At 45.2% G+C, this 20449-nt stretch overlaps 1 protein-coding gene across 1 annotated transcript in view; it reads right to left on the bottom strand.

Moving 5' to 3' along the window:
* Positions 1-20225, bottom strand: part of LOC140212389 (ubiquitin-conjugating enzyme E2 E2) — a 182512-nt gene extending 162287 nt beyond the window's left edge. The window contains exons 1-2 of the mRNA XM_072283137.1: positions 19975-20225; positions 18266-18451 (exon numbers count right to left, since the gene is read on the bottom strand). Coding sequence (XP_072139238.1) covers positions 18266-18441 — 176 coding nt within the window. The 5' untranslated portion in view covers positions 18442-18451; positions 19975-20225. The remainder of the gene's footprint in view (positions 1-18265; positions 18452-19974) is intronic.
* Positions 20226-20449: the final 224 nt, after the last annotated feature.

Raw genomic sequence — 20449 nt, 5'->3', positions numbered from 1 at the left:
TCTCACACATCCCCATATTAAACTCCATTTATACAAGATGGATACCAGAAGGAGTCACAGGCACACATGGAACTTAGACAAGAGATTATGTTACATCTATGTTTTATCTTCTTTTTTTAAATCCATTCAAGCCTCATCCCATAACTACTTAGGATTTACAAGCTACATGTGTTGATTCAATTTCCTCCATCCAGTCCCCTCAACTCCACCTACAAACTCCTAAGCCTAATATAACGGATCCATTTAACTGGGATACATTGGGACCAGTATATTTTGGCCCAATTAACCGACAGCCCTAATTAGCCGATGTTGCACAGAAGCAGTTAAAAAGGTATAAAAAAGACAGACTACCATTTAACTGAGCAATAAATTATAAATTTAAATGAAATACAGAATAAGTTAAAACACTACCAGTACTATAGAACTGTGTATTAGTTCCTCATAGTTATCAATGGAGGAATCCATCCAGTGTACACTGCCGCATTTTGGTTTACTGTAAACAAATAAAATCAAGGCAGACACCTAGTGTACATAATGGATTGCCTTCATACAATGCTTTCAACAATTACATCCTCCAAATCTTAATTTTCATTGTAGCGTTCAAGATGATTGTCAATTCCTTCAAATTCTTCATAATTCCCAACTTTTGAAGTAGGGAAATCATTTCATTTTTACTTCAGGCCGTTTTTGGCATCTTGAAGCCTAAATGTTTGAAACCGCAGTGAGCAAAACAGTTCTGAGTTAGCATCTTGCTCATCAGCTAACAGTGAACGCAAACACACACAATGGATGATATATAATTAACTATATGCTCTAAACAGTGTAGCGTCTAACACGCAGTTTTGAGTATACTCTATATTACACTGGCTGTTCTATTTAATTAAAATTATTATAAATTACTATGATTGCACATGGCATATTTAGATGGAGATGTAACATAAATATTTTTACTCATGTATGTGAAGGATGCAAGAAATAAAATAAATTCAATTCAACAGCCACACAAATGCACATGACTGACACTAGTTAGAAACTGTTTGACAACAGTCTCCTGTCCCAATTAAGTGGCATAGTGTTCCAAATAGACAAAGGGAATCCTGGCTACTTTCTGGATTAGTTTTTGTTCTTTAAGATTTGTCTCAAATAGGCAGTTGCCCTGATTAATCAAAGACCCAATTAACTGTAATTCATTGTATTACATTTGTGGTTATCTCTTTTTGAAAATAAGACCTCCCACCTCACTAAGGATTACGCCAGCAAATGGTACTTCACCCAACACTCACAACTCCAAGCTCAGATACGGGGTCTGACGTGCTTTACACATAGCAAGAGGCAGTAAATTCACAGGTTGAACCACTGAACATAAGAAGCCTGCAACCCTTTCAGGGGAAAATTGTCAACCTGGCTGAAGGCAAGGACATACACATTATTTCAGGAGGCCACAGTGAGGGCATCAATTGGGCTCTCAGCAATGTAGACAGTAATCATTCCATTTCATCAATGGATCCAACAACCATGCAACTTTTTTTCCACAGCCTTTGTTGCAGTTGTCAAAAAATAACCCATCATCAGAGTTTACAGTGGAATTTTTAGTTTCTAGGGTTCAGAGGGGCTAAGAGAGTGAGATTCAGTAAAGCAAGTATACTCCATCTGATCATTTGGATCACAAGAGCACAGCGACAAAGGATTAGCTGTAACTCCGGAGGCTGCAGAAGCTATTCTTTTCTTTCAAGATAGTAACTATTCCTTTCTCTTCTTGTTACTGTGACAATATCCTTACAATTCCTGATCTGCTAGACCAGGGGTACCCAACCTTTTTTGCACCACGGACCTGTTTAATATTGAAAATATTCTTGTGGACCGGCCAACCGGTGGGGGGGGGTTGTTAATCACGACCGGAATATGGGTGATAAGTCAACTATAAGTCACTTATAAGTGGCTAATACACTCAATTTCGTTTCTAAAAGGGGTTATCTAACAAATTTATTAAACACACAGCACATATTTTCCTCACATGAATATTGATAAGTCAATAGCATCATAACATTTTAAGTAACGTTTGGATATTAAACACACAGCACATATTTTCCCCGTATGAACACATAAAATCATTGCAACACACCAGTATCGCTGAATCAGTGGGAGCCCTGGGCTTGTTTTCCTGCAACAAGACGGTCCTATCGAAGGGTGATGGGAGACAGTGATACTCAAAGGGGTTCCTTATGTCCAGTCTATTCCACAATTTCGTTTTCGTTGCATTCATTGCAGAAAACTCCGCTTCACAGCGATATGGTGTTGGAAATGGAAGCAACGTTTTCAGTGCTTTCATGGCTATCTCAGGATATTCAGCCTTAACTTTGATCCAGAATGCCGGCAGAGATGTTATGTCAAACATACTTTTCAGCCCATCGTCATCTGCAAGCTCGAGGAGTTGATCTTCTTCCCGCGCTGACATGGATGATTCACCAAGGACATTCACAAATGGGTCACGGACCCGTTCCTTTGTGCGTTTTGGGTCACTGATGACCTCACGTGTGTTCTAGTTCAACAGTGCGTGACAGGGAATGAGGAAAGGTGCAGCTGACTCATATCATTTCATATCGCCAAATCATATCATTTCCTCGCGGCCTGATAGCACATGCTTTGCGGCTCAGTGGTTGGGGACCACTGTGCTAGACCCTTGAGATAGCAGCAGCTCAGTGTGACTGTGCAATCCAAAGCTGGATCAGAGCTCAGAGTCGCCCTGAGAGTCCATCTGCAGTCTCCTTCACAAACAGTCACAAACTCCCACTGAACAAGCTGTAGTCAGTCATGGAGCACAATACAGGCAGACATACAAAGCCAGGCAGTAAGAAACCACAAGGGTAACTAATTGATAATTCTATTGTCTATTCTCAATTCTAAAAGGATCATGGTTTATTCTGAACTATCCTGACTTTACACTTAACATTGTGTGGCTAAGCACAACTCAAGCTATATTCAAGTTTGCCGATGACACCATTGTCATAGGCTGCATCAAAGGTGATGATGAATCCACATATAGGAGGGAGATTGAAAATCTGGTTGAGTGGTGCCACAACAACAACCTCTTACTCAACGTCAGCAAGACCAAGGAGATGATTATTGATGTCAGAAGGAGGCAACCAGAGATCCATGAGCCAGTCCTCATCGGAGGATCAGAGGTGGAGAGGGTCAGCAACGTTAAAATTCCTAAGCAATACTATTCCAGAGGACCTGTCCTAGATTCAGCACGTAGTGCAATTACAAAGAAAATACAGCAACGTCTCTACTTCTTTAGGAGTTTGCAAAGGTTCAGCATGACATCTGAAATTCTGACAAACTTCTATAGACGTATAATGGATAATATATTGACTGGCTGCATTACAGCCTGGTATGGAAACACCAATGTCCCTGAATGGAAAATCCTATAAAAGTAGTGGATATGACCTAGTCCATTACGGGTGAAGCCCTCTCCACCACTAAGCACATCTGCTCAGAGCGTTGTCACAGGTAAGCAGCACCCATCATCAGAGACCTCCACCACCCAGGCCACGCTCTCTTCTCGCTGTTGCTATCGAGGAGGTGGCACAGAAGCCTTAGATCCTTCACCATGAGGTTCAGGAGCAGTTATTATCCTTCAAACATTTAGCTCTGGAACCGGCATGGATAATTTCACTTATCAAATACTGTCGCAGGAAATCAGTATCCATCACCAGGGACCCCCACCACCCAATACAAGGTCTCTTCTTGCTGCTGCCATTAGGAAGGTGGTACGGAGCCTCAGGACTCACACTACCAGGTTCAGGAACAGTTATTATGCCTCAACTATCAGGCTCTTGAACGAAAGGGGATAACTTCACCTAACTATTTCCACAACTCACTTTCAAGGACTCTTCATCTCATGCTCTCGATGTTTATTATTTATTTATTACTATTGTTATTTCTTTTGTTTGCATTTGGAGTGTTTGTTACCTTTTACACACTGGTTGAATACTCAGTCGGTGCAGTCTTTCATTGATTCTATTATGGCTACTGGATTTATTGAGTATGCTCGCAAGAAAATGAATCTCAGAGTTATATATGGTGACATACATGTACTTTTATAATATTTATTTTGAGATTTGAGTTTGCTTTCGCAGAGTTGTTTGCCTTGGTGATGGACTTGTTCCATATGCATGGAGCTGATCCTTATCAGTGGTCCCCAACCTCCGGGCCGCGGACCAATACATTCCCACAAAGAATGCAGCAGTACAGCGGTAGCCAGGACACACCCAGCACATCTTTAAGAAAAAAGCCGAAATAAACAAGCTAATTAATTAGGTGCCACCCGGCACGTGAATGTCGGCCCCGATCAGAGGCGATTGCCCATTGTGTCGCCTCTGATCTGGGCCGACATTTACGTGCCAGGCGGCACCTAATTAATTAGCTTGTTTATTTCGGCTTTTTTCTTAAAGATGTGCTGGGTGTGTTCCGGCTACCGCTGCATTCTTCGCGGCAATGTATCGGTCCGCGGCCCGGAGGTTGGGGACCACAGCTTATGCAGCTGCTGAAACCGCTCAATTCCAAATGCTGAGTCCTCAAGGTGACCACATCTCTGGGAGGCCCATAATCCTTGCAAAGCTCTTTACACATACTACCCATTTTTCACTGATAGGAGAAGGTGGTTAACTCAGCTTTCTACATCAGGAAGCTCTGTTGTGAGGGGATCCAGGAGTGCCCCTATTAACTGTTTGAAGAGAGACAGAGAGAGTCATTTATCATTGATGGTTTGTTTGGAAAAAGGAGAGAAATGAAGATTGACGGTTGGAGTGTCACGGGAGTTAACTTTGGAGATAAAAACTGAGCAGCTCGAAGGTTGCTATGGTGACCAACAGGACATTATTGATGTTACTTCCAAGGACTTGTTGCCTGCTCACATTCCTTTACAGACAAAGGAAGGAGGGACTCTTTGAATGACAGGTGATGCTCAGCCTGGTGAGATAAATAGGAGGTCAGATGGTACAGACCTCAGACACATGATCTGGACACTGAGTGAGCATTGTTGTGCCCGCAGAGAAAGTGGGTCTTGGAGGATTGATCAGGCGGATCGATCCAAATTGCTCTGCCAGTGAAAATTCAAAGGCAAGACCGGTGGGGAGTTGTCCATGTGTACGACCCTGGCCTGGGTAGACAGCTCAACCACCCCGAAGTACGATCCCCTTTGTTGTTAAAGTCACAGTCGGTGACTTGTGAAGGATTTCGGAGGACAACGAGGAAAGCGACGGCAATAACTCACCTGAAGACTCAACTCACTCTCTCTCTGTCTCTCCATCGCTATTCAACTAAATTCCACGAACTGAACAGAACTTTACTCAACATCATAAGACTGTATCTTTTTACCCCTAGACTTAAAGAAGCTTGGTTTTCATACATATTTCTCCACACTTACTGATTTACTTACATTATATATCTGTTATATATTCAATATTCAGGAGGGATAGACATGAAAGAAAAGGAGGTGGGGTGGCGTTGCTGGTTAAAGAAGAGATTAACGCAATAGAAAGGAAGGACATAAGCCGGGAAGATGTGGAATCGATATGGGTAGAGCTGCGTAACACTAAGGGGCAGAAAACGCTGGTGGGAGTTGTGTACAGGCCATCTAACAGTAGTAGTGAGGTCGGAGATGGTATTAAACAGGAAATTAGAAATGTGTGCAATAAAGGAACAGCAGTTATAATGGGTGACTTCAATCTACATGTAGATTGGGTGAACCAAATTGGTAAAGGTGCTGAAGAAGAGGATTTCTTGGAACGTATGCGGGATGGTTTTTTGAACCAACATGTCGAGGAACCAACTAGAGAGCAGGCTATTCTAGACTGGGTTTTGAGCAATGAGGAAGGGTTAATTAGCAATCTTGTCATGAGAGGCCCCTTGGGTAAGAGTGACCATAATATGGTGGAATTCTTCATTAAGATGGAGAGTGACATAGTTAATTCAGAAACAAAGGTTCTGAACTTAAAGAGGGGTAACTTTGAAGGTATGAGACGTGAATTAGCTAAGATAGACTGGCAAATGACACTTAAAGGATTGACGGTGGATATGCAATGGCAAGCATTTAAAGGTTGCATGGATGAACTACAACAATTGTTCATCCCAGTTTGGCAAAAGAATAAATCAAGGAAGGTAGTGCACCCGTGGCTGACAAGAGAAATTAGGGATAGTATCAATTCCAAAGAAGAAGCGTACAAATTAGCCAGAAAAAGTGGCTTACCTGAGGACTAGGAGAAATTCAGAGTTCAGCAGAGGAGGACAAAGGGCTTAATTAGGAAAGGGAAAAAAGATTATGACAAAAAACTGGCAGGGAACATAAAAACTGACTGTAAAAGCTTTTATAGATATGTAAAAAGGAAAAGACTGGTAAAGACAAACGTAGGTCCCCTACAGACAGAAACAGGTGAATTGATTAGGGGAGCAAGGACATGGCAGACCAATTGAATAATTACTTTGGTTCTGTCTTCACTAAGGAGGACATAAATAATCTTCCAGAAATAGTAGGGGACAGAGGGTCCAGTGAGATGGAGGAACTGAGCGAAATACATGTTAGTAGGGAAGTGGTGTTAGGTAAATTGAAGGGATTAAAGGCAGATAAATCCCCAGGGCCAGATGGTCTGCATCCCAGAGTGCTTAAGGAAGTAGCCCAAGAAATAGTGGATGCATTAGTGATAATTTTTCAAAACTCGTTAGATTCTGGACTAGTTCCTGAGGATTGGAGGGTGGCTAATGTAACCCCACTTTTTAAAAAAGGAGGGAGAGAGAAACCGGGGAATTATAGACCGGTTAGCCTAACGTCGGTGGTGGGGAAACTGCTGGAGTCAGTTATCAAAGATGTGATAACAGCACATTTGGAAAGCGGTGAAATCATCGGACAAAGTCAGCATGGATTTATGAAAGGAAAATCATGTCTGACGAATCTCAGAATTTTTTGAGGATGTAACTAGTAGAGTGGATAGGGGAGAACCAGTGGATGTGGTATATTTGGATTTTCAAAAGGCTTTTGACAAAGTCCCACACAGGAGATTAGCGTGCAAACTTAAAGCACATGGTATTGGGGGTATGGTATTGATGTGGATAGAGAATTGGTTAGCAGACAGGAAGCAAAGAGTGGGAATAAACGGGACCTTTTCAGAATGGCAGGCAGTGACTAGTGGGGTACCGCAAGGCTCAGTGCTGGGACCCCAGTTGTTTACAATATATATTAATGACTTGGATGAGGGAATTAAATGCAGCATCTCCAAGTTTGCGGATGACACGAAGCTGGGCGGCAGTGTTAGCTGTGAGGAGGATGCTAAGAGGATACAGGGTGACTTGGATAGGTTGGGTGAGTGGGCAAATTCATGGCAGATGCAATTTAATGTGGATAAATGTGAAGTTATCCACTTTGGCGGCAAAAATAGGAAAACAGATTATTATCTGAATGGTGGCCAATTAGGAAAAGGGGAGGTGCAACGAGACCTGGGTGTCATTATACACCAGTCACTGAAAGTGGGCATGCAGGTACAGCAGGCGGTGAAAAAGGCGAATGGTATGCTGGCATTTATAGCGAGAGGATTCGAGTACAGGAGCAGGGAGGTACTACTGCAGTTGTACAAGGCCTTGGTGAGACCACACCTGGAGTATTGTGTGCAGTTTTGGTCCCCTAATCTGAGGAAAGACATCCTTGCCATAGAGGGAGTACAAAGAAGGTTCACCAGATTGATTCCTGGGATGGCAGGACTTTCATATGAAGAAAGACTGGATGAACTAGGCTTGTACTCGTTGGAATTTAGAAGATTGAGGGGGGATCTGATTGAAATGTATAAAATCCTAAAGGGATTGGGCAGGCTAGATGCAGGAAGATTGTTCTCGATGTTGGGGAAGTCCAGAATGAGGGGTCACAGTTTGAGGATAAGGGGGAAGCCTTTTAGGACTGAGATTAGGAAAAACTTCTTCACACAGAGAGTGGTGAATCTGTGGAATTCTCTGCCACAGGAAACAGTTGAGGCCAGTTCATTGGCTATATTTAAGAGGGAGTTGGATATGGCCCTTGTGGCTATGGGGATCAGTGGGTATGGTGGGAAGGCTGGTGCAGGGTTCTGAGTTGGATGATCAGCCATGATCATAATAAATGGTGGTGCAGGCTCGAAGGGCTGAATGGCCTACTCCTGCACCTATTTTCTATGTTTCTATGTTTGATCTTCACTTAGTTTACTGTATTGTGTAGTTATTAATAAATATTAGTAGCTATTAGCAATACAGGTGTCCCCCGCTTTTCGAACGTTCGCTTTACGAAACTTCACTGTTACGAAAGACCTACATTAGTACCCTGTTTTTGCTTTCAGAAGGTGTTTTCACTGTTCCGAAAAAAAAGCAGCGCATGGGGAAAATCAGCACGCGATAAAAGGCAGCGCGCCGCGCGCCCCCAGCAGCCGCTCTCCCCCAGATTTGGAAATGCATTCTTGCCGGCATTGCTCAAACACGCGCCTGTGAGCAGCTGTTTGCAAGATGAGTTCTAAGGTATCGGAAAAGCCTGAAAGAGCTCGTAAGGGTATTACACTTAGCGTAAAACTAGACATAATTAAGTATTTCGATCATGGTGAACAAAGTAAGGACAAAGTGAGTTTGGCTTGTGGAAGTTGACGAAGATGATGTGGAAGAGGTTTTGGCATCCCATGACCAAGAACTGATAGATGAAGAGCTGATGCAATTGGAAGAAGAAAGGATAACAATCGAAACCGAATGTAACAGCAAACGGACCGAAAGTGAGGTTGTCCAGGAACTGAACGTGAAGCAACTGCGTGAGATTTTCGCTGCAATGATAAAGTACGACTTTAATTTTGAAAGGGTACGTAGGTTTAGGGGATATTTGCAGGATGGTTTGAGTCCTTACAAAGAACTGTGTGATAGAAAAATGCGCGAGGCTCAGCAGTCAAGCAAGCTTTCCACATCAGCCACAGCAGACGACGAACCTCGACCTTCGATGAAATTGGAAATCGGCACTGATCTGGGCCGACAATTATGTGCCAGGTGGCACCTAATTAATTAGCATGTTTATTTTGGCTTTTCTGTTAAAGATGTGCTGTGTGCCTCCCGGCTACCGCTACACCCCTCATGCTTCGCGAATCGGTATCAGTCAGCGGCCTGGAGGATGGGGGCCACTGCACCACCCAACCTGCAACGACTCAGTCTAACATCATCACCAGTGTGCTCGGCGCCGAACCAATTCCAGTAAGTGATACTACACTGTACATACATTATTTCTACTTTATATAGGCTGTGTATTTTTACATGTTACTTGGTATGATTTGGCAGCTTCATAGCTTAAAGGTTACTGGAGAGCGCCCGCGTGAGATTTTCTGCCAACGGCGCTTGCGTGAGATTTTCCCTACGGAGAACAGTGCAGTAATGATTGTGGAAAAGTATTTCTACTTTATATAGGCTGTGTATTTATCATATCATTCCTGCTTTTACTATATGTTACTGTTATTTTAGGTTTTATGTGTTATTTGGCATGATTTGGTAAGTTATTTTTGGGTCTGCGAACGCTCACAAATTTTTCCCATATAAATAAATGGTAATTGCTTCTTCGCTTTACGACATTTCGGCTTACGAACTGTTTCATAGGAACGCTCTACCTTCGGATGGCGGGGGAAACCTGTACTAGACTCCAACGTGGTTTCTATTTCTGCTGGTTTCTTTATTCCCGTCACGGGGTACGTGGCACTGTGAAGATAGCTCCGCTCCTCTCTTTTCCTTACAATGATCAACCGTCAGTGCCACAGACATCTCATCACACAGCTTTATCCCCTACAGTGGTTAAGGGACCATCTCTACCTTCCCAACTCAGTAACTATTTTCTTCAATCAGTTAAACACACCTGGCTGTGAGAAAGTGCCTTCGACTAAGTACTTGGTTTCTGCGTGCACTACCTTTTCGAGGAAACAACTTTATTTCGAACTATGATAGCAAAAACTGAAACTATTATCTCAGCAGGCGATAATCCTCTCCTGGTTTGAGCACTATGAAAGGCAAGTAAACCTCCAAATAAGGGTCAAGCAACCAGATAATGAGTCCCTGATAGCCTTCTACTTGCAGGTGGGGTAGACGCAAGGTGTTAGCTGGATGTTGAGGTTACCACAATATGGCAGCATTGGTCACCAGACAATAATGCAAAAGGACCACTGGTCGTCTCTTCTCTCTACTTCTGGCATATAAAGCTTATGCTAGTCAATTTGTCAGACTGTGTGATGTTAAAAGTGAATGCTTGTGATTGATGTGGTAAATTAAGACAAATTGGTATCTGTAAAACTCAAAGCAAATCTATTATGTGATATAATTTCATGGCAAAATCTCAACCACTGCTTTATTTTTATTTATTTGAGATACAGCCTTACTGACCAGCAACCTCTGATTTAACCCTAGCCTAATCATAGGATAGTTTACAATGACTAATTAACCTACTAATTGGATCACAAACAAAAGAAAATCTGCAGATGTTGGAAATCCAAGCAACAGACACAAAATTCTGGAGGAACTCAGCAGACCTGGCAGCATCTATGGAAAGGAGTACAGTCAGCATTTCGGGCTGTGACCTTTCCCCAATCCTGAGGAGGGGTCTCAGCCTAAAACGTTGACTGTACTCCTTTCCAGCATGTGTGTGCAATGTACTAATCGGTACAGCTCTGTGGGAAAAAAATAGCAGCACCTGGTGGAAACCCACGCAGTCACAGGGAGAATGTACAAATTTACAGACTGCAGCATAATTGACACAAGTGGAAAACTTATCCTACATCTGCCACCTTTTTCAACAATATCAAAGTATGGGATGTTACAACTTTCATCAATACAACGCAAATTTAAAGAATTGCTTTCAGAATACCATTAAAAACAGAAAATATAGTTATTTTGGAAATTAATGAAGAGTCAATGTTTCGGGCCAAAACCATGCATCAAAACTGGAAAGGGAGTGGTTGAAGCCAGAATAACAAGGAGGGGAGAGTGGAAGGAGTACCAGCTTTAACATACACCTCCCCCCTTCCCCCACCATTCTGGAGTTTTCCCCCTTCCCTTGCAATCCCTGATGAAGGGTCTTAGCCAGAAACATTGACTTTTTATTCATTTCTCTAGATGCTGCCTGACCTGCTGATTTCCTCCAGCATTTTGAGTATGTTGCTCATAGTTTCTAGCATCTGCAGAATCTCTTGTGTTTCAATTAATTATTTTGCATTGCAGACATGGATGTTCTGATAAATTCAAAAGTTATTCCCCAGGCTTGTGCAGGAATTCCTGGGACTATGGCCTCTATCATTCAAGGACAAAGGAATCAGGCACACTGAAACCTCACTACCCACAGCTCTACCTTCAAGTCACACCATTCTGACTCAGAAACATTCTGCAATTCCTTCAGTGTCACTGAATCTAAAAGCTTGGAATTCCTCACACATTAACTTTGTGGGATTATCTCCACCAGAGTGTCAAGATGGGGATTCATCGCCATTTTATAAAGGGCATTTCGGAAGAGAAACAATAAATGATGACCTTGCCAGCAGAACCAATATTTTTTTAATTATAAGCTCAACATGATACTAAAAAGCAGCTGAAGGATGAATTAAAGAGTCCTTTACCAATATTGTGAGAATTAGTAAAGAGGCTGCAGTGAAAATGTTTCCTCTTGCAGGAAGAAAGCAAAACCAGAAACCATGAATATAATATGACAAAGTCACCAAGAAATCGAATGGGCAAGTCAGAACAATATTCTTTACCTGAAATGTAGTGAGAATGTGGAGTTACATTCCACAGGGTATGGTTGAAGTGAACAACATGCATAAATTCAAGTGAAAAGGGAATAGAGGAGTAATGCAGATGAAGAAAGGCAGGTAGAGGTTTGAGTGGAACACAAACACATGAATGGACTGTCTCTATAATTCAACAGCATTGCACAGGCAGACAAGTGTTCTGAAGTATACTTATTATAACCCAGCTGTCAAATTTCACAATAAAGTCCCACACGTAGTAAGTGATTAAGTAATGGGTCAAGCAGTGGATTATGACTTCTAGAGGAGAAAATCAGATGTCTATGAGCCAGTCCTCACTGGAGGATCAGAGGTGGAGAGGGTCAGCAATTTTAATTCCTTGGTGTTAACATTTCAAAGGACCTGTCCTGGGCCCAGCATGCAAGTGCAATTACAAAGAAATCACAGTAGCCCCTCTATTTCTTTAAGAGTTTGGGAAGATTTGGTATCTAAAACTTTGACAAACTTCTACATATGTGTAGTGGAGAGTATACTGACTGGCTGCATCTCAGCCTGGTATGTAAACAAACACCAATGCCCTTGAACGGAAAATCCCGCAAAAGTAGTGGATACAGCTCAGTCCATCACGGGTAAAGCTCTCCCCACCACTGAGCACACCTGCATGAAACACTGTTGCAGGAAATCAGTATCCATCACCGGGCACCCTCACCACCCAGACCATGCTCTCCTCTCACTGCTGCCATCAGGAAGGAGGTACAGGAGCCTCAGGACTCACACAACCAGGTTCAGGAACAGCTATTATTCCTCAACCATTAGCCTCTCGAACCAAAGGGGATAACTTCACTCGACTTCACTTGCCCATCATTGAAATGTTTCCACAACCTATGGACTCACTTTCAAGCATTCTTCATCTTATGTTCTCAATATTTATTGCTTATTTACTTATCATTAAATCTTGTGTTTGTACAGTTTGTTGTCTTCTGCACTCTGGTTGAATGCCCTACTGAGCAGTCTTTCATTGATTCTGTTATGGTTATTATTTCATCAATTGATTCAGTAATCCACAAGAAAATGAATCTCAGGGTTGTATACGGTAACATAAGACGCTGGAGCAGAATTAGGCTATTCAGCTCTTCCGAGTCTGCTCCTCCATTTCATCATGGCTGATCCCAGATCCCACTCAACCCCATATACCTGCCTTCTCACCATATCCTTTGATGCCCTGACCAATCAGGAAACTATCAACTTCCGCTTTAAATATACCCACAAACTCGGACTCCATCGCAGTCTGTGGCAGAGCGTTCCACAGATTCACCACTTGCTAGTTAAAAAAAATTCCTCCTTACGTCTCTTCTAAAGAGTTGCCCCTCAATTTTGAAACTGTCCTCTAGTTCAGGATACCCCTACCAGAGGAAACATCCTCTCCACATCCACCCTATCTAGTCCTTTCAACATTCAGTAGGTTTCAATGAGATCCTCCTGCACTCTTCTAAATTCCAGTGAGTACAAGCACAAAGCTGTCAAATGCTCCTCATATGTTAACTCATTCATTCCTGGAATCATCCTTGTAAACCTCCTCAGGACTCCCTCCAATGACAACACATCCTTTCTGAGATATGGGGTCCAAAACTGTTGACAATACTCAGTGCGGTCCAACTAGTGTCTCATTTTGCACTTGCCTTCTTTACCTCAGACTCAACCTGTAAATTAACCTTCTGGGAGTCTTGCACAAGGACTCACAAACCCCTCTGCACCTCTGATGTTTGAACCTTCTCCCCATTTAGATAACAGTCTACAATATTGTTCCTTTACCAAAATGCATTATCACGCATTTCCCAACACTGTACTTCATCTGCCATGTTCTTGCTCATTCTTCCAATTTGTCTAAGTCCTGCTGAATTCGCATTACTTACTCAGCACCACCTACCCCTCCACCTATCTTTGTATCATCTGCAAACTTTACCACAAAGCCATCAGTTCCATTATGTACATCACTAACAAACAATGTGAAAAGTAGCGATCCCAATACTGACCCCTGAGGAACACCACTAGTCATGGGCAGCCAACCAGAAAAGACCCCCTTTATTCCCACTCACTGCCTTCTGCCTGTCAGCCATTCCTCTACCCATGCTAGTATTTTTCCTGTAACACCCATAGGATTTTATCTTGTTAAGCAGCCTCATGTGTGGCACATTATCAAATGCCTTCTGAAAATCCAAGTAAATAACATCTACTGCCTCTGCTTTGTCCTCCCTGCTTGTTACTTCCTTGAAGAACTCTAACAGATTTCCCTTGACAGAATCCATGCTGACTTCGACTTATTTTATCATTAGACTCCAAGTACCTCAAAACCTCATCCTTAATAATAGACTCCAACAGTTTCCCAACCACTGAGGTTAGGCTAACTGGCCTATAATTTCAAACGAGAGAAAATCTGCAGATGCTAGAAACTGCTGGAGAAACTCAGCAGACCAGGTAGCATTTGGGCTGAAACCCTTCAAAAATCTTGACAATATTCTTTTTTCACAGTTGCTGCCCGGGCCTGCTCAGTTCCTCCAGCATTTTGTGTGTGTTGCTTGGCCTATAATTTGATAAGGGAACTCGAGGTAAAAGGGGCCATTAGGAGGTAGTGACCATAATATGACAAGTTTTAATCTACAATTTGAGAGGGAGAAGGGAAGATCGGAAGTGTCAGTATTACAGTTGAACAAAGGGGACTATGGACACATGAGGGAGGAGCTGGTAAATATTATCTGGAAAGATACCCTAGCAGGGATGACAGTGGAACAACAATGGCAGGTATTTCTGGGAATAATACAGAAGGTGCAGGATCAGTTCATTCCAAAGAGGAAGAAAGGTTCTAAGGGGAGTAAGGGGCGACCGTGGATGACAAGGGGAAGTCAAGGGACAGTATAAAAATAAAAGAGAGGAAGTATAACATAGCAACGATGAGCGGGAAGCCAGAGGATTGGGAAACTTTTAAGGAGCAACAGAAGATAACTGAAAAGGCAATACGGCGGGGGCGGGGGGGGGGGGGGGGGGGGGGAAGAGAAGGTGCGAAGGTAAGCTAGCCAAAAATATAAAGGAGGATAGTAAAAGTCTTCTTTAGGGTATGTGAAGAGGAAAAATTAGTTAAGACCAAAGTTGGGGCCCTTGAAGACAGAAACGGGTGAAATTGTTTTGGGGAACAAGGAAATGGCAGACGAGCTGAACAGGTACTTTAGATCTGTCTTCACTAGAGAAGACACAAACAATCTCCCAGATGTAATAGTGGCCAGAGGACCTAGGGTAACAGAGGAACTGAAGGAAATTCGCATCAGACACAAAATGGTGTTGGATAGACTGATGGGACTGAAGGCTGATAAGTCCCCGGGACCTGATGGTCTGCATCCAGGGTACTTAAGGAGGTGGCTCTAGAAATCGTGGACGGCGTTGTTAGGGTAATAATTTTCCAATGTCCTATAGATTCAGGATCAGTTCCTGCGGATTGGAGGGTAGCTAATGTTATCCCCACTTTTTAAGGAGGGAGAGAGAGAAAACAGGCAATTCTAGACCACAATTAGTCTTGACATCAGTGGTGGGGAAGTTGCTGGAATCAATTATAAAAGATGTAATAGCAGCATATTTGGATAGCAGTGGCAGGATAGGTCTGAGTCAGCACGGATTTACGAAGAGGAAATCATGCTTGACTAATCTTCTGGAATTTTTGTGAGAATGTAACTATGAAAAATGGACATGGGAAAGCCAGTGGATGTAGTGTACCTGGACTTTCAGAAAGCCTTTGATAAGGGTCCCCACATATGAGCTTAGTGTACAAAATTACAGCAAATGGTATTGGGGGTAGGGTACTGACATGGATAGAAAATTGGTTGGCAGACAGGAAACAAAGAGTAGGGATTAATGTGGTCCTTTTCAGAATGGGCAGGCAGTGACTAGTGGGGTACCGCAAGGCTCGGTGCTGGGACCCGCAGCTATTTACAATATACATTAATGATTTAGATGAAGGGATTAAAAGTAACATTAGCAAATTTGCAGATGACACAAAGCATGGGTGGCAGTGTGAAATGTGAGGAGGATGTTATAAGAATGCAGGGTGACTTGGACAGGTTGGGTGAGTGGGCAGATGCATGGCAGATGCAGTTTAATGTGGGATAAATGTGAGGTTATCCACTTTGGATGGCAAGAACCAGGAAGGCAGATTACAAATCTGAATGGTGTCAAGTTAGGAAAAGGGGAAGTACAATGAGTGCTAGGTGTCCTTGTTCATCAGTCACTGAAAGTAAGCATGCAGGTCCAGCCGGCAGTGAAGAAAGTTAATGGCATGCTGGCCTTCATAACAAGGGGAATTGAGTATAGGAGCAAAGAGGTCCTTCTGCAGTTGTACAGGGCCCTGGTGAGACCACCACCTGGAATATTGTGTATAGTTTTGGTGTCTCCAAATTTGAGGAAGGACATTCTAGCTATTGAGGGAGTGCAGCATAGGTTTACTAGGTTAATTCCCCGGGATGGCAGGACCGTCATAATGTTGAAAGATTGGAGTCGACTGGGCTTGTATACATTGGAATTTTAAAAAGGATGAGAGGGTGATCTGATTGAAACATATAAGATTATTAAGGGATTGGACACCGCTAGAGGCAGGAAACGTGTTCCCTAGTGTTGGGGGAGTCCAGAACCAGAGGCCACAGTTTAAGAATACGGGGTAGACAATTTAGAAACGGAGTTGAGGAAAAACTTTTTCACCACAGACAGTTTGTGGCTCTGTGGAATGCTCTGCCTCAGAAGGCAGCAGTGGAGGCCAATTCTCTAGATTCTTTCAACAAAAGAGTTAGATAGAGCTCTTAAAGATAGCAGTGTGAAGGGATATGGGAAGAAAGGCAGGAAAAGGGTACTTGATTGTGGATGCATCAGCCAATGATCACAGTGAATTGTGTGTGCTGGCTCGAAGGGCTGTAAATGGCCTACTCCTGCACCTACTGTCTATTATTTCCTTTCTTTTGCCCTCCCTCCCCTTCTTAAAGAGTGGAGTGACATTTTGCAATCTTCCAATCCTCTGGGGATCATGCCCAGAAACAAGTGATTCTTGAAAGATCACGACCTAATTCATCCACTATCTTTTTTCAGGCAACCTCTCTCAGGACTCTCGGATATAGTCCATCTGGTCCCAGGTGACTTATCCACCTTAGGACCTTTGACATATATGTACTTTGATAATAAATATTTACTTTGAACTTCGAATGGTGTCTCTTCAGGCTCCTGTACCATCTCCTTGGTGGTAGCAATGAGAAGGAGGTCATGTCCCAAGTGACAGGTGGTCCTTATTGATGTGTGGACAGCACCTTTTTGAGTGAAATTGCTCTTTTGGAAGTGTCCTCAATGCTTGGGAGGCTAGTGCTCATGAGATGGTTGAGTCAGATACAACATTTAAGAGATAGTTAGACAGGCAAGGCACAGAAATGAAATGGATCTAATGTTGACAAATTAGATCACCATGGATGTAGTAAAAGCTTAGCTTGGAACTGGTGCTCTTTAACTCCATGACTGTACATTACTTTCATGTAACAGGAGAAATTAGTATGCACATTTTCTCAAAATGTGTGCTACTTTACTGTGAAGAACATAAAAGCTGTTCATTTGGATTCTGAACATTTCCCAGCAAAAATTCTAGTCTAGCCTAGTCATTGCATCTCCCACCTGCAACAAGTATCCGAAGAAATCGCTAAAGAAACACCAGGTGCCTATTGGAAACATGGAGAAATGAAATATACCATGATTGTGTCCCGGGAATTAAAGGGTTGACGTATGAGGAACGTCTAATAGCTCTGGGCCTATAAATCTGATGTTCTGATGAAGGGTCTCAGCCCGAAATGTCGATGATACTCTTTTCTATAGATGCTGCCTGGCCTGCTGAGTTCCTCCAACAGTTTGCTTGTGTTGCTTGGATTTCCAGCATCTGCAGATTTCTTGTTTGTGACTGGGTCTATAATTGCTGGAATTTTGAAGAATGAGAGATGATCTCACTCAAACCTATTGAATATTGAAAGGCCTAGCTAGAGTGGACATGAAGAGGCTGTTTCCTAAAGTAGGGGAGTCTAGGACCAGAGGGCACAACCTCAGAATACAGGGATGTCCATTTAGAACAGAAATAAGGAGGAATTTCTTTAGCCAGGGGGTGGTCAATCTGTGGAATTTATTGCCACTGATGGATGTGAGGAGACAAGACATTGGGTATATTTAAAGCGGAGATTCTTAGGTTCTTGTTTAGTTAGGGTGTCAAAGTTTATGAGAAGAAGGCAAGAGAATGGGTTTAAGAGGGAAAATAAATCAGCCATGATGGAATAGCGAAGACCCGATGGGCCAAATGGTCTAATTCTGCTCCTATATCTCATCATTTGTACTGTCACAACGTTTCCATCGATAACATATTGCTGAAAATCACAGTGATACTTTGACACAAATAACTTTTCTCAGAGAAACAAAGTGATTTAGGATGACAGTACCTTTTAGCACTAGTTGAAAGTTTAGCAGCCGTTTTACCGGAAATCTTGGCATCCTTCTTCTTAGGCTGCTGTTGTTGCCTTTCTTGTTCTTGTTGATTACTCTCACGTTGATCCCCATCTGAGCTACCACTACTGGTACTCGGGCTGTCATCAGCCCTCTGTGACTCACTGGACATAGTACTTGCTCTGGAAGTTAAAACACACTGTCACTGATGACTTATATTCTTTTCAAAATGTCACAATCCACTACACCATAGGGATGCTCTGGGGGTACGGAGGAAAAGGGGGGACGGGGGTGGGGGGGAGACGGGGAAGGGAGGTAGGGAGAGGGTGTGCAGGTGGAGGAAGGGAGTAGGGGGCGGGGATGGAGGGAGGGAGATGGGGCAGGAGATGGGGGTGGAGGTAGGGAGATGGGGCAGGGGGTGGGGGTGGAGGGAAGGGGGTGGGGGTGGAGGGAAGGATGGGATGGGGTGGAAGGAGATGGGGCAGGGGGTTGGGGGTGGAGGGAGGGAGGGGGCTGGGGGTTGGGGGTGGAGGGAGATGGGGCAGGGGGTTGGGGGTGAAGGGAGGGAAGGGGGCAGGGGGTGGAGGTGGAGGGAGATGGGGCAGGGGGTTGGGGGTGGAGGGAGGGAGGGGTTGGGGGTGAGGAGGGAGGGGGGCAGGGGGTGGAGGGAGATGGGGCGGGGGTTGAGGGTGGAGGGAGGGAGGGAGGGGGCGGGTGGGGGTGGAGGGAGGGAGGGGGCAGGAGATTGGGGGTGGAGGTAGGGAGATGGGGCAGGGGGTGGGGGTGGAGGGAAGGGTGGGATGGGGTGGAAGGAGATGGGGCAGGGGGTTGGGGGTGGAGGGAGGGAGGGGGCAGGGGGTTGGGGGTGGAGGGAGGGAGGGGGCAGGGGGTTGGGGGTGGAGGGAGATGGGGCAGGGGGTTGGGGGTGGAGGGAGATGGGGCAGGGGGTTGGGGGTGGAGGGAGGGAGGGGGCAGGGGGTGGAGGGAGATGGGGCGGGGGTTGAGGGTGGAGGGAGGGAGGGAAGGGGCGGGTGGGGGTGGAGGAAGGGAGGGGGCAGGGGGTGGGGGTGGAGGGAGATGGGGCGGGGTTTGAAGGTGGAGGGAGGGAGGGGGGAGGGGGCAGGGGGCAGGGGGTGGGGGTGGAGGGAGGGAGGGGGCAGGGGGTTGGGGTGGAGGGAGGGAGGGGGCAGGGGGTTGGGGTGGAGGGAGATGGGGCAGGGGGTTGGGGTGGAGGGAGATGGGGCGGGGGGTGGGGGTGGAGGGGAGGGAGGGGGCAGGGGGTTGGGGTGGAGGGAGATGGGGCAGGGGGTTGGGGTGGAGGGAGATGGGGCGGGGGGTGGGGGTGGAGGGAGATGGGGCGGGGGGTGGGGGTGGAGGGAGGGAGCGGGCAGGGGGTGGGGGTGGAGGGAGATGGGGCAGGGGGGTGGAGGGAAGGGGGCGGGGTGGGGGAGGAAGTGAAGATGGTTGGTGGGCGGGCACAGACGGACGGGTGAAGGGCCTCTCCTACCCACACACGGGAACACCACACAAAGACACATACTGTCCCCGCTCGTCTCCAACTTTCAGGCCGCCTTCGAGAGGACAGGAGACGGCTGTCGGGGGAGGGTGGGGAGACGACGAACAGGGGGAGAGGGGAAAGGAGACGGACGGAGTGGCTTCAGATTATTTAAAAAATAAATAAAAAGAAAACAGATGCTGAGGTTACCTGAAAGGAAAGCAGCCGCTGCCCGTCCCCGGGTCACGCTGAGAAGGAGAGGGGAGGGGAGGGGGTGCGAAGAGATCGGGCAGAGTTAGGCCCCGGGCTGAGGAGGGGGGAACGCCGAGCCCCAGCTGGGCACAAACGGGGGCCGCAAAGCCTCCCGCTCCGGATGTGGATCCGGATCCTCGCCGCCGCCGCCGCCGCCTTCACCCGAGCGCGCACGCGGCCGTCTCCCGAGCACGCGGAGCGGGTAGAGGGCGCGCGCACCTTCCCGACGACAGAACCCGCGCTTCGGCGACACGTGGTCGCGCACAGAGTACGCGCGCTCCCGCAGACTCCACATTTACCAATCCTTCCCCGCCCCCCCCCGCCCCAACACCGCTCACCCATAATGATGCCGGTTGGCAGGTTGGCTTTGGGCTATCTGAGACTTTCTTCACTCCTCTTCCCCCCTCACTCATCCCTTCTTTTACCTCTCCCT

Source organism: Mobula birostris, chromosome 19 (genome assembly GCF_030028105.1).
Source record: "Mobula birostris isolate sMobBir1 chromosome 19, sMobBir1.hap1, whole genome shotgun sequence".
In the NCBI taxonomy this organism is placed as follows: domain Eukaryota; kingdom Metazoa; phylum Chordata; class Chondrichthyes; order Myliobatiformes; family Myliobatidae; genus Mobula; species Mobula birostris.
This window is presented reverse-complemented; position numbering and strand designations above follow the sequence as displayed.